General features: G+C 43.5%; 1 protein-coding gene across 4 annotated transcripts in view; it reads left to right on the top strand.

Moving 5' to 3' along the window:
• The window catches only part of crtac1b (cartilage acidic protein 1b), a 432,025-nt gene that overhangs the window by 413,210 nt on the left and 3,508 nt on the right, over positions 1–15,307 (top strand). For 2 of the 4 annotated variants that reach the window (XM_060842219.1, XM_060842220.1), the window contains exons 12-15: positions 419–561; positions 2,732–2,774; positions 5,294–5,437; positions 10,494–14,655. In XM_060842219.1, coding sequence (XP_060698202.1) covers positions 419–561; positions 2,732–2,774; positions 5,294–5,437; positions 10,494–10,606 — 443 coding nt within the window. In that variant the 3' untranslated portion in view covers positions 10,607–14,655. Of the gene's footprint in view, positions 1–418; positions 562–2,731; positions 2,775–5,293; positions 5,438–10,493; positions 14,656–15,307 lie in introns of those variants that run through there. The other 2 variants (XM_060842221.1, XM_060842222.1) reach the window with 2 other exon arrangements.

Genomic DNA, 15,307 nt, shown 5'->3' with positions numbered 1-15,307 from the left:
TTTGTCCCCACTCTGCCAGTAATAGATCAAAAACCTGTGTTTAAGAACTGAACAAGCATTTCACACCAGTGTAAGAATTCAAAACACACAGATGTCACTTCTAAAAAGGCAGTGGCCAGTCTAAGTGTATGCTTTTATAGTGTCTGTATCACCTCTCCCTCTGGGTGTGTCTTTAACAGGCCCAGGGTAACCTCAGATCGCAGAGTAATCCCCACGTTTTTCCAGCACCACACATTTTGACTCTGATCTCCAGCATCTGCAGTCCTCACTTTCTCCCTACCCCCCCACATCTGCATAGGAATCCGGATCAATTTTGGGGCTCAGATCTCTTTGGGTTTACATTGTGGAGAATTCTAAATGGTTTGCCTGCAGGATCAGGCAGGGGTGGGATCTGGACTCATGCTTCCATTTCCAACAGGTAAGGACATTGCAACTCACCTGGAGGTGACCTGGCCTGGTGGGACATTCACATCACGGGCTGTCCCCCCAAGTGAAATGAACTCCACGATGGAAATCCCATTCCCAAACCAGGACAGTCAAACCTTCAATCTTGACATTGAGGTACGTGAAGATTTGGAATATCTGTGAGCTATTATAACTCTACGTCTCTCTGTCTTTTTGCTGTTTTTCATGGTTTGTGTTTCCATTTAACTTTATCTCTATAGTTCTCTCTCTCTCTCTCTCTCTCTCTCTCTCTCTCTCTGGTCTCTGTCCATTTCTACATTGTCTCTTCCTGTGTATTTCTCCATATCTCTACTCTTCCAGTCTGTGTATCTGTCCTTCTTTGGTTTGCTGCATTCATCTACCTGTTGACGAGGTATTGTTTAGAATGTGGGCTTAGTATGACTGGAAAATCTCCCAGAATCCATCACAGGTCTCGACACAACTCCATCAAAGATATTGGCTCTCCATTGCCACAGTTGGCCACGATTTTTGACTTTAGTTTTGGAAACCTGGAATATTAATGCTAGGAAAACCTTTATTCCTATTTGTGATGGCAATTATCAAGGGACAGGGTAAAGTAAATCCCCTGGTTTTGGCAAAGCCAGACAAGCGCCATTGAATTCCCTGATAGCCCAGACCGCTCTTTCCGAGTGTTCTGATCTGATCATTCCGTTTGGGACTGTTGGTTAATCCTTTCCAGGGCTGGATTGTGACTAACTAACACCTTTCACTGAGGCTTCACAATCAACAGAAGGACTCTTTTTAATCTCCACTCCTGAGATTATCCAGATCTTTTCTGTTTGTCACCAGACTTCGATGTCTGGGGAAGGGAGGGTATCTGTGAAAAGGGACAGTCAACACAGTCCTTTCAGCTTACCCAGGGGGAGCTAGGGGGCAGCTACTTGTCCCATCCCCTGAAGTGTGTTTACTCGCTGCTTGCCCTCTCCACAAGGTGAGATTAAAACAAACAGCGTTAGAATATAGAACATGGCAACGCAGTCTAGACCCTTTGGCCCTTATGTTGCGCTGACTTGTGAAACCAATCTGATACCCATCTAACCTACACTGTTCCATTATCATCCTATGTTTCTCCCCTCACCCTCTCCTCCAACAGGTTTACCCACAGCCCCCACCCCTCAGGATGTGTTTATCTCTCAACTCCCCTCATTGTCATCATTGAATGCAGCAACAAAGCAGCGACTACTCGTTCTGAAATCCAACACACAGTGTAAGGCGTAAACATCAGGAAGCTCAAACTTTTATTTCGAGAGAATTTAATTGCAAACTTTCATCTTGCAACAATTCCTGTACCCTCTTGACGAAATCCCTAGCTAAGGACCTAATTGTCTCCAGACCAATAACAGTGGCTCAAGAGAAGATGTGCAGTTTAGGTGGATTGGTCACACTAAATTGCCCCATAGTGTTCAGGGATGTGTAGGCTAGGTGCATTAGTCAGGGGTAATGTAGAGTAATAGGGTAGGGGAATGGGTTTGGGTGGGATACTCTTCAGAGGGTCGGTGTGGACTTGTTGGGCCAAATGAACTGTTTCCACACTGTAGGGATTCTATGATTCTAAATACCCATCATTATCTTCTCAGGACAACCATGTGGCCAATAATGGGTCAGCCTTGATGGGGACTGCACGTGAATATATTGAAACAATAAATAAACACTTTAAACCTATTTTCAATGTTACTTGCCCCATTTACTTCTTGTATTGTTGACGGTAAATCTCTTGGAAAAAGTTGTTTTACAACTGTAGGCCTTTTCTTTAGATCCTTGCTGTTCATCATTCATTGTTTAACAGAAGGGATAAGTAGGAACTCACCAAGACTGTGGGGTGCACCAGCTCTGAGTCCCAACATTTTGGCTTCATCACTCCGTCATCTCCCCTTCCTCACTGTGCTTAGGGCAAGTTGACCTGATGGCCATGAGTAAAGTTGGTAAAGCCTCAGAGCGCTGCTCTCTCATTAGAGAGGGAGAATTGGTGATGGTTTAACCTAGGGGTCACCGTGCCTCAGGTGAGGGGAGAGGTTGGGAAGGTATAAGCTCCATTGGTAACCTCAGCTGGTATCAGGAATTGAACCTGCACTGCTCACATCACAAACCAGCCTTCCAGCTAATCGACCTGCTTGCCCGCGACTCCCCTAACAACAGCACAACCGAGATAGGGAATCCAACCTGTACGGTCTGTTGTCACACTGTAGACCAGGATGATGGAGTTCAGCTCACTAGTTAATTACAGCAATTGCATAATGTGACTAGGTTCTGTATCTTTTCCTTGCAGTGTGGGGAAGGCTTCACAGCTGACAGGAGTGGTCGCTGTACGGGTGAGTTGGTCTTTTGACTTCCCCTGCAATACTGTAACAGCGCTCAGAAGCCTGTGGTCCTGTTCGTGGAGACCATTTGTGGCACTTTGTTGCACAGTCCAAAACCTCGATAAGTCCACCGCTCAGGCCTGAAGGAAAGTTGGGATGCCATGTGTATGTTCAGAGTTTTACACAGCTGTATGAGTTGGAAGGGGGACTGTTTAAGAGATGGGTCCACAGAGCTGAACACTTGTACATAATCAGTGCAAGTACCACCCAATAATTGAGCTTTTTGAGAAAGTTAATTGCATGGTTTTCAGCAGAAACAGCTTTTAGCCAGATGAAACTTGACATGGAATTTGGTCAAATTATTTCTTTCAAAGTTAAAAATCACACAACACCAGTTTATAGAACAACAGGTTTATTTGGCAGCACTAGCTTTCAGAGCACTGCTCCTTCAACAGGTGGTTGCAAATCATTGTTCTTTCAAATGTGCCAAACGATATTATTTCCTAACCTCAACTTGTCCTCCAGCATACCATCCCCAGTACGTTAACATCTTTAGAGTATAGAGATAGGGACTCCAGTAAATGGGGGATAATTTGGAGTGCACTTGTTTACTGTTGTTGTTATATGTTAATGGCCTCACACTGGAGTTGTTGAAAATGCGTTGCTGGTTAAAGCACAGCAGGTCAGGCAGCATCCAAGGAATAGGAAATTTGACGTTTCGGGCATAAGCCCTTCATCAGGAGGGCTTATGCCCGAAACGTCGAATTTCCTATTCCTTGGATGCTGCCTGACCTGCTGTGCTTTAACCAGCAACGCATTTTCAACTGTGATCTCCAGCATCTGCAGACCTCATTTTTTACACTCACACTGGAGTTGGTTAACTGTTATTTTCAACAATGACACTATGTTGGATGTTCTAAGTGCTCAATCACCGCTGGCCCCTTTAAGGTGGAAAACATGTTCCAATGATGTCAAAACATAGAAACATCAAAAATAGGAGCTGGAGTAGGGCATTTAGCCCTTCAAACCATTCACAGCCGATCATCCAAGTCAATAGCCTATTCCCACTTGCCCCCATATCCTTTTATCCGTTTAGCCAAAAGTGTTATATCCAACTTGTTCATGAAATTGTACAATATTTTGGTCTTGACCATTTTATGTGGTAAATGAATTCCACAGACTCACCATTTTCTGGGTGAAGATATTTCTCCTCATCTCCTTCCTAAATGGCCTACCCGATAATCCTTATATTGTGAGCCCTCCGGTTCTGAACATTGCTTTAGTAATCAGGAACGCACTTTCTGCATTTACCCTGTCTCATCTGTTAAAATTTTATTGGTTTCTATGAGACCTTCCTTTATTCTTGCTCTCCCTCCCTCCCCAATTACTAATATTGACCAGAGGTTATGCAGATACATGGGCAATGGAACTGCAGACTGAGAAAGGAAAGTATCACAGTGTTTCCTGTGGAAGATGGAGGAACAGAAGTATTTCTCTGGGGTGATAGCCCTGTTGTCCTGGGAACTCCTTTTCTTTATGGTCACTCATTTATTGCCTGTCCCTAGTTGCCCCTTGAGAAGGTGGGGGTGAGCTGCCTTCTTGAACCGCTGCAGTCTATTTGCTGTGGGCTGACCCACAATGCCCTTTTGTGAGGGAATTCGAGGACTTCCCTGATGACTCTCCCACAAAATTACCTCAGAAGTAACTCTTTGGAACAAGATCAACAAACCCAGGGTCCACTTCCTGTACTGCAGCTGCAAACATCTGACCTGATTCAGGGCTGGCGAAGTCATGTAGGCATTTGTTTTTTTTACACAGGAGGAGAGAGCGGTGGGAAGCACAATCAGATGGGGCTACGTGGAGATCTTGCCTTTCTTAATGGCGGGACCTCATTGAAATATAAAATTCCCAGAATGCCACCAGAATCAATCCAGAACCTGGGGTTCAAGAGGGATTGGAAATTTGGCATTTCTTAATTCCTTGACCGAGACTAGGCCCAAATCTGCATCCAGCAACGACACAAATCAAGACCATGGTCTGTACCACCCCACAATTTATCGTACTCCTTTCCAATAAAGATAGGGAGTGGGCTCCCCAAAATTATGACGCGGAGGTGCCGGTGTTGGACTGGGGTGGACAAAGTCAGAAGTCACATGGCACCAAGTTATAGTCCAACTGGTTTATTTGAAATCAACAGCTTTCAGAGCGCTGCTCCTTCGTCATCTTCGAAAGCTTGTGATTTCAAATAAACCTGTCAGACAGTAACCTGGTGTCATGTGACTTCTGATTTACCCCAAAATTAATGATAGAAATTGATGTCAACACTAAAAACACGTGATGTTAAAAGTCAGAAAATACCCCCCCCTCCGCCCCACAGAACATTTGTCCTCCCTGTTTTCCAGTTACAAAGGAAAATGCCTTTTCATGGGCTCTTACTCTTCAATCACGTGCTTTTCATGTGGTTTTTTTCTGGCTGTATTCTGCAGTGTTTGACCATTGCTATTTTAGAACCTTCCTGTCTACTTGTTTAGATGCTGATGAGTGTGTGCAGTTCCCACCAGTATGCCCCAGGGAGAGGCCCATCTGTATCAACACTTACGGAGGCTTCAAGTGTCGACCGAACAGGAGATGCAATCATGGTTACGAACCCAATGAAGATGGAACAGCTTGTGTGGGTCAGTGATCTGCCCCTGGCTGAATGGCCTTTTAACTCTTTAGCAATCGCACCTATTCAAAGCTAAGCACTTCAATGCAACTGAGCTGAACTCCAATCTTGCATCAATGTGTATTTTATACAAATATTCATGAAAAAGAATGAACTGGTCATTCTCAGGACTGATTACTTTGCAGATGTTTGTCCCTCGATTGGAGACAGACATTAATGTAATTTTCTAACTGGGAGACTTTTTTTGATGATGAAGGGACTGGTGATTGGCTTCACAAACTATTGCTATTTCTTTTACCAACTTAAAACAGCCAAAATCTATCTGCTCTCCAGATAACTATCTTTCTAACTCACCCATCGTAGTTTAACCTGACTCTCTCCCATTTTTCTTTTCCGAAGAACGTAAACTTGTAGGAAAACCAGGAGGCCATTCAGCAGTTCAGAATAGATTTACAAGAATGATGCTAGGGTTGGAGGATTTGAGCTATAGAGAGAGGCTGAATAGGCTGGGGTTGTTTTCCCTGGAGTGTTAGAAGCTGAGGGGTGACCTTATAGAGTTTTATAAAATCATGAGGGACATGGACAGGGTGAATGGGTGAATAGCCCAGTTTTTTTTCCCAAGGTTAGGGAAGTTGAACACTAGAGGGCATAGGTTTATGGTGAGAGGGGAAAGATTTAAAAGAGACCAAAGGGCAACTTTTTCGAGCAGAGGGTGGTGCGTGTATGGAATGAGCTGTCAGAGGAAGTGGTGGAGGCAGGTACAATTACAACATTTTTTTCTTAGAGTCATAGAGATGTACAGCACGGACCCTTCAGTCCAACCCGTCCACGCCGACCAGATATCCCAACCCAATCTAGTCCCATCTGACAGCATCTGGCCCATATCCCTCCAAACCCTTCCTATTCACAGATATCTGGATAGGTACATGAATAGGAAGGGTTTAGAGGGATATATGGCCAAATGCTGGAAATGGAATTAGTTTAGTTTAGAGTATCTGGTTGTCATGGACAAGTTGGACTGAAGGGTTTATATCCTTGCTCTTCACCTCTATGACTTCAACCCTGTTCTGCCATTCAGTAAGATCATGGCCAATTTTCTAACTAAACATAGCTTTCCTCGATTAAAATGTAAAGTTGCCATTGTTCTGCTTTCTCATTCGAGAGAGAGAGACAGAGAGACGGCTGGTGGTGGTTTAACCTGAAAGTCTCCGTGCCTCAGGAGAGGGAAGAGGTTGGGAAGGAGAGTCCCATGGTAACCTCAGCCAGGTAATCCCACACTATTGGTACCACTCTGCATCACAAGCTCACGAATTAGAATTAGGTTTACTCTCGCATGTACTAAAGTTACACAGAACAGTGAAAGATGGACAATGTCACCAATACCAATAGCACTATCTTAGGTATAAAGTACCTAGGTATAAATCAAAATAGAGAAAATAAAGAAGAAAAGTTACAGATTTATGTAGTATAAGTTAACAAAATAAGAAATAAAGGTAAAAAGATAGAGATTACAGTCTTCCTATAACAGCTCCCACATGGTCTGACCAGGCTCCTCCAATTCCCAACCAGTAGCCATCTTCGATCTGGAACTACTGACCACCATGCCCACTCCAGACCCCTGGCACCCCAGCACCGCTGGGCATAAGTCCATTCTGTCAGTGCTGTCTCATGGCACCCACAAGTGGCCATTAGCTAACTGACATTGTCAAGATCAAGAGTGTGGTACTGGAAAAGCACAGCAGGTCAGGCAGCATCCGAGGAGCAGGAGAATCGATGTTTCAGGCATAAGCCCTTAATCAGTGATTCCTGATGAAGACCTTATGCCTGAAATGTTGATTCCTCTGCCTGACCTGCTGTGCTTTTCCAGCACCACACTCTCAACCCTGATCGCCAGCATCTGCACTCCTCACTTTCTCCTGACATTGTCAAGGACTACTATTGGAGGCTGAAGGGAATAGTTCATCTGCCCAGAGACGGTAATCCAGCAACGGGCCAGAGATTTGACACTCCAGGCAGACTTAAAGGGTCACCTGCCTGTCCATGGATGTAGATAAAGCATGAGCTCTTTGTTTTTATATTCAATGCTTCTATTTACAAACCCAAGGAACAACATCTGTTTTATTCAGGAATGCTATCAATATCTGGGAAGAATGTTTGTCAAAATGTTCATTCCAGTCCTACTTAAAACCATCTTTGGTGAGATCAGTTAACTTGGCATTGATATTTCAAGGCCGGACCAACATATGTTTTGTAAAGACAAATTCATGTTGATATCTCTAATACAGTGCTTTAAAGCAATTTTACACCTATTAATGATACCTTCTAAGCATGCAGATCTTGATATAGAACGTGTTTTACTGAGGACTGTTGTCATTTTAATCATTGAACTGTAAAATAGTTAACATTTCTTACTGTTCAGTGGCTTTCCTGTTTATTTTTACATCTTTTTTTAAAAAGAGAAAACACGAAACATTTAGAGTTGGCACTCTCATGTGGCGCAGAGGAATTTCTGGATTGCTTTTCCAATCTTTGCAGGATTTTTCTGTCTCTTTCTCTCTAATTCCCTTTAAAGTCAATTCTGAGAAGGTACAATACTGTTATTATTTGACAACAAAAAAAACAAAAATGCTGGACGCGCTCAGCAGCCCAGGCAGTGGAGAGAGAAAAACAGAGTTAACATTCACATCGGATCAACCAACTTCTCATCAGACCTGCAAAGGAAAGACTTGCATTTATATAGCACCTTTCATGACTGTCGGATGTTCCAAGGCCTGTCACAGCTAATGAAGTGTTCTTAGAGTGTAATTAAGCTTTTAATGGGGGTGACCATTTTGCACACAAGATGTCCCACAGATACCAGTGTGGTTAAAGGATTATATCTTTTTCAGAGATATAGGTCTTGCTGGCTGGACAACATTTATTGTCCATTTCACTAATTGCTAAAAATTATTTGAGGAATTGTGTTTCAAAAAAAAATTGTCAGCCAGTTTTACTCGTCAAGGCTAGGTGCTGGGAGAGAAAGTGTTTTGACTGCTTGTCAATTATTGTCCAATCAGTTAATAATCCATCTGCTTTCTCCCCTGATTGGCTGAATGAGTGCAGAGTGTCATGAAGAGGAGATGTGACAGTAGAACAAGAGGGTTGTGCAGAGGGTGATGTGAATCTTGGAACCCTCCAGAAACCCATCTAAAAAGTGATTGCAACTGGTCAGAAACCTACTTTCCCTAATTTAAAAAAAATGCGTTCCGATGATCATAATGCAGAAGATGAGAAATATCAGACATTTCCAACAGAAATATTATAATGAATGCAAACTTTCTTTGAATGATTGAGTTAGCTTAACTAAGAGTCCCATTCAACAGAACAGAATGTAAATATCTTCAATTATTTAGAAGTCACACAACACCAGGTTATAGTCAAACAGGTTTATCTTTCAGTGTTGCTCCTTCATCAGGTGAAGTATCTTAAGTATTTAGGAATGTGGGAGCATTGTAATGAGAAATGCAAGAAATTGTACACAGCAAATCCTGCAAACAGCAATATGATAAGTTGTTCTTTTTTCCCCATGTTGACCAAAGGATTAAATATTGGCAGGGTGCCAGAGAGAGTTCCCCTGTTCTCCTTCAGCATACTATTGTCAGATCTTGCCCATCTACTTGAGAGCACTGTCCACCCCCGTGTTTAACCATGGGATCTAATAGATGGCACCTCTGACAGTGCAGCACTCCCTCAGTCCTGCAGTGCAGTGTCAGTCCATGTTACAGCCTTGGGTCTTGAGAGCAGGACATGAAATTTCTGACCCCACGATAAATCTGATGACTCATTGAGTTCGATAGGGTCTCTATTATCTGACCATGCAGACTCTATAGTCCCTCTGCTGAGAGGTCCTGATATCTGTGGTATATCCCAGCGTAAGGATGTGGGCCATTGAGGACAGAAATGAGGTAAAAATTTCTTCAGCCAAAGAGTGGACAGTCTGTGGAATTCTCTACCACAGAAAGCAGTTGAGTCCGTCCAAATCATTGAATGTTTTCAAGAAGGAATTAGATGGAGCTCTTAAGGCTTAAGGGATCAATGGGATGAAAATGGGAGCAGTGAACTGAGTTGGATGGTCGGCCATGATCATATCGAATGGCAGAGCAGGCTTGAAGGGCCGAATGGCCTACTCCTGCTCCTATTTCAATGTTTATTCGGACTCCTCATCTTTCCGACATTCTGCAGTGAATGGCTATGAAGTTCTAAGGTGCCCTGAGATCGTCAAAGGTGCTATATAAATGCAAGTCCTTCTCCGACTGACCTGAACAAGGGATCTGGCTTCAAACATTTGGTCGTCAGGGTGCTGCACTGATTTTCCAAGTGGTAGCATTGCCTGGCATCCTTACCGAATTCATATGGACAACGATCGCCCAGCGGTAAAGCATGTGACTCCAAAGATTCAGCCAGAAGCAGGAGAAGGTGTAGCAATGCACTGACCATCCAGGAACAGAACGGCAACCCCCTGAGAATCACCTACATTCACAACTTGCAAGACTTGGGTTTGATTCCCCAGTGCTAAAAACCTGGATGTTAACATTGTTTCACTCATGGGATGAGGGCAATGCTGCCTGGGTCAGCATTTATTGCCCAGCCCTAATTGCCATGAGGGCCGTAAAGAGCCAACCACAATGCTGCAGGTCTGGAGTCATATATAGGCCAGACCAGGTAAGGTCAGCAGATTTCCCTCCCTAAAGGACATTAGTAAACCAGATGAGTTTTTAACAACACAGCTTTTAATTCCAGATTTTTAAAATTGAATTCAAATCCCCCCATCTGCCAAGGTGGGGGATTTGAACCCATGTCCCCAAAGCATTTGCCTGAGGTTCTGGATTACCAGTGACATGCCCCTTTCTCCTCTCTCCACAGATATTGCCTGAGTGATTCTAGCATTTTCTGTTTTTAATTTAAACTTCCAGCAGCTCCCTCAGATTGAATGGTGTGGTTGTTTGGAGGTGAATTGTCAGCAATATCTAATCACTAATTCTCCTGTCCCTTCTTTCTTCCTTATTCTGTCCTTCACTGCTGAGCAGCTCAAGTCGCGTATTTTGGGAGAGGAGGCTTTTCATCAGGTACAAGACTCTCTGTCTGTCTCTGCCAAACTGCTGTGGTCCTGCTAGGTTTAATCCACTGGCTCCTCGCCTGAGTCCTGACCCTCCACGTAGCCCAGTAACTCTACATTCAGAACCCTTGGTCTTCCACTGCCCAAAGAGTCGTCAAGATGAACAGAATTCGAAAGAGCTCGGCCAATGTTCAGTCTCTGGTTCACTGCTGTCCGTCCGCCTCACAAACTCCAGATGAACAAGCATCCTGAGAAAAGCATAACATTCTGATTGGTTATAAACTCCTTACATAGCTCCATTATAGGGAAATCCCAACCCAGCACATCCCGGATTCACACACTCACAAGAATTTGGTTATACGGCATCATAATGATAGACAGCAAACATCCAGAGAAAAACACACATATACACGCAATCATTTACACACATACACACGTATACACACATACACACATATACACACAAACACACAGCCATTTACACACATACACACATTCACACACATACAATCACTTACACACAAACACACAATCACTTACACACAAACACACAATCACTTACACACAAACACAATCATTTACACACAAACACACAATCATTTACACGTGCACACATATACACACAAACACACAATCATTTACACACAGACATTTACACACAAACACATAATCATTTACACACATGCACATATATACACATATACACACAATCATTTACACACATATACACATATACACACAATCATTTACACACAAACAGACATTTACACACAAACACATAATGATTTACACACATGCACATATATACACACAAACACACAATCATTTACACACATATACACATATACACACAATCATTTACACACATACACACAATCATTTACTCACAAACAGACATTTACACACAAACACACAATCATTTACACACATACACACATACACACAATCATTTACTCACAAACACATTCACACAACATATGAGGACATGCAAATATCCACATGCATGTACATGCAGACACACAAATACACGCACAGACACACATACACACACACACACACACACACACACAGGCGTATACACACAAACAGGCACAAGTATAATCATCTATAAATGCATGTACATAAAAATGCCATCATGCAGACAAAACAATATGTATGTATAAATCATTGTGAATGTGCATCCATGCTTACACAGACACACACTTCCTCAGACTCATACACCCTCATTCACAATCACACTCTCAGATACATCCTCACAAACACCCTCATATACAATCACACCCTTTCATACTGCCACACACATGTCCCCATTTACACACAAAAACACACCATCCACACAAATGCTTACACACCATAACACCTAATGTATCTTTGCAACTGTGCTTAACATAATCGAAATAAACTGCGCAACCTGTTTCCAGCTTGTTCCTGCAGAACCACGCAGCTGAGCTGTGAGCTGCAGTGTGGACCCGACACTGAGCTTGATCTGTAACCCTGTTGGGGCCATCACCTTCAACTCTGTATAAAACTGAACAATGCAACTAGACTCTTCTGTTCTGTTACATCAATCCTACATGTTCAGGTCGACTGCGGACCAACCCAAGCTAGAACAATCCCAAACTGTCTGGACAACATTTGTCATTTAAAGAAGCAAGTTTGCGATTTAAAAAAGGGAAGGAAATGCCATCACAAACCTGAAGAGAAAGAAAGACTAAACCCACTGCACGATGGATTGAAATGGGTTGAGATGACTGAGTGACAGGTTGAACAAGTCTGCTTCTAGCTGACTAGGTTTTGCAGGAGCTGCTGCTTTGGTTCCTCGGCCTGTTGCGTTATTGAGCTAACGTACAGACCATTCCTGATAGCTGTCAGCAACAGCAGGGCAGGTCAGGGAGCATGCTGGGCGGTCTTCTCCATAAGTTTAAGATCTCAGTGTTTTGCCATCATATCTCACCAGTCCTGTTCCTATAGGGAAAGTGCAGGAGTGAAGTAGGGTGCTCCGTCCTTCAAAAAAAAGGAAGGCATTACCATCTGAGGGCATCTTGTCCTTTTTGAGATTGAATCTCACAGGCTGTTCTCTGGCCAGGGGAACGGGCATGGGAGATGGTCACTCAACACAGCGTACAACTCAAGGGGTTAGTATTGAGAAGGATCCCACTGGTGAGGCAGGGGGCTCTCCTGTGGATTAACGCATACTGTTGAGGGAAGCTTAGAGGTAAATCAATTAAAAATCAAAGATTCAAATCTAGACAAACTAGCTTTGTATATTATTCAATGACCCTCAACTAACCTTTACACCACAATGATTATGTTTCATCAAGACCATGATTATGTTATAGCCTCAACATGCCATGGTTGGTGTGTATGGCATGGCACAGAGGGGCATCAAGTGCAGTGTTTGTCAGTTTGGACAGACTCACATCAAGGTTTTCATTGTCCCTGATTCAATCTGGTTCTAACCATATGTACATGATCCTGGAGCACTGCGGGTACAGCACAGCAGAGGGAATTCTGTGTGCTGTAGAGGTACTCTTCATGCTTCTGAGTGATTTTAAAGATCACATGAAAAGCACAGAATTGAGACAGAAGGAGCCTATTGGACTCAACCAGGCCTTACTGTGAATATTACAACCTCCTGTAGATATTTCTAATTGACCTGTTCATAGCTATCATTACACACATCTGGAGCAGACGAGATTTGAACCTGATCCTTTTGGCCAGAGGATGGGTACAAACACCACCACTACATGACAAGAGCCCTTGCTACACCCACCTTGTATACTGCAGCCTGTGTGTACCAGAGATGAATTTATTTTTGAATTACTTATTTTATGTATTGTTTTCTCTGGCAAAATTCAGCACACTGTCAGCTGCAGAAAGGGGTTTCATTCGACATTTGATGCTCTCCTATAGATATTTTTATAAACTTGAGCATTCACCTTTAAAATTGTAAGGAAATCTTCCTTTCCGTTTGTCAGTGAAAAGAAATGGCATGTGGTCACTGCTATATGATGTCACCGCATTGTGTTTAGATATGACGTTTCTGTGTGGCAGCATGAATATGATGTCATCATGTCGGCGGTTCAATATGATGTCATCATACTGCAGGGGATCTCCTTATTTGGATGACCCATCCCAATATGGCTCAGACACTGTAAATAGTTTCCACCGGTTTAACACAGATTTACTCCAAATGCATCGCCAACCGTTGGGAATAGTGACTCCAACTCATATTAGACACAATCCTTGACTAAATTGATAACTGGCGGAGGAAGCTTCAATCTGACTCAAGTCTCACCCTCTTCACCTCGGTGGTTTCTGAGCAGAGAAATATTTTAAGATTTGGTGGCCTCTCCCTTCAGTTTTCTCCCTTCTGTTTGCTAAGGTCCCAGGTGTGGGGGCTGGACTGCCATTGGCAACTCCCTCCCAGTGGCTATTCTCCCAGTGAATGGGTCTGGCCAATGAGAGGTGATGGTTGACCAGGGGGTGGGGAAGAGAAATCAAATTTTGGGCTTGGAATCCAGCCTGTCCCAATATTTCTGCATGGACTTTGACCGAGGTGACCAGGAACAGGGGGGCCTGATTGATAGATTGTACTCAGATGAGTTCAGGGAAACTCCACTCATCCCAGTCTACTATACCATCCCAGACCACCATCCTCAAACCCGACACCTTCCTGGTTTGTGTGGAACAGGGAGCAGGACAGTCGCACAAAGGGTTGGTTTATTGGAAATGCAAACATTTTCATTTCATAGCAATCCTGCAATCACAGCTTCATTGGCTGGGAAGCGCTCTGGGGCATCTGGAGGGCACTATATGAATCCAGGTTCTTTCTTGCTTAGTCCCATTGTGGGGCACAGCTTTAAGCAGTAATGTCTTGCTGTGTGTCTCTCTCAGGATTCGAGTGTGTGCTCTTGTACCATGCCAGGCTGGCGAGAGGGGGCACTCTGGTTCCAGCTTGCCGATGTGGTGCCATCATCTCTGGTGTACATGTTACGATTCAGTGATTATTGTATTTGACCTGCAGAGTGTCATGCTCATGTCTAGTGAGAAGCTGCAGGTTTAGTCTGATGCCTTGTAGTGGTACTCTGTGTTGGTTGGTGATGGTCTACTCATAAATATTGGTTTCAGTACCTTGCGTCTCTGTTTCTTTTCAAATAAATTTGTTGGTTTTCGGGAAATGGGGATGATTACTGTCTGTGTTATGGAGGCTGAGGTCAAGTCCGTGTCAACCACGTTTCGCACGAGCCTTCGGGCCGTTCAAACCAACGGGCTTCCTTCACTGGAGAAACATTCGAAAATTGCTTGGGTTTTTAGATAATCATGAATGAATCTGCTCAGAGATATTATGACATAACCATGGAGCAGGTGCGACCTGACCCTCAGCCAGAGATACAGACACTACCGCTGCGCCATGGCCTCATATTTTGGGATCTTTTCATGTCAATCCAACACGTTAGGAACGTCCAACCCAGGAGGAGATCATGTGGCCAGTCGCTAACTGTGCTGAATCTTTTAAAGTATTCCTGCAAGCCCTTTATCCCAGTATTTCCTCTTTATAAATGTGCATAAAACCCTTCTCCGCAGATCATTCCGTCCACAGCAAGATGTCACACTTTATACCAAGGGGACTGACCTGCATCTGAAAGTGTCCAATAACCTTTTAAATGATTTCCACAGTGTTATTCATCGGTTCCTTTCACAGTAAAACTCCAAAGAATTCAACTCACCGAATTGTTCGTGGTAAGATTTGAACCCACGCTGCTTGTGTCTTTGCATATCATG

Source organism: Hemiscyllium ocellatum, chromosome 22 (assembly GCF_020745735.1).
Source record: "Hemiscyllium ocellatum isolate sHemOce1 chromosome 22, sHemOce1.pat.X.cur, whole genome shotgun sequence".
Lineage (NCBI taxonomy): Eukaryota > Metazoa > Chordata > Chondrichthyes > Orectolobiformes > Hemiscylliidae > Hemiscyllium > Hemiscyllium ocellatum.
This window is presented reverse-complemented; position numbering and strand designations above follow the sequence as displayed.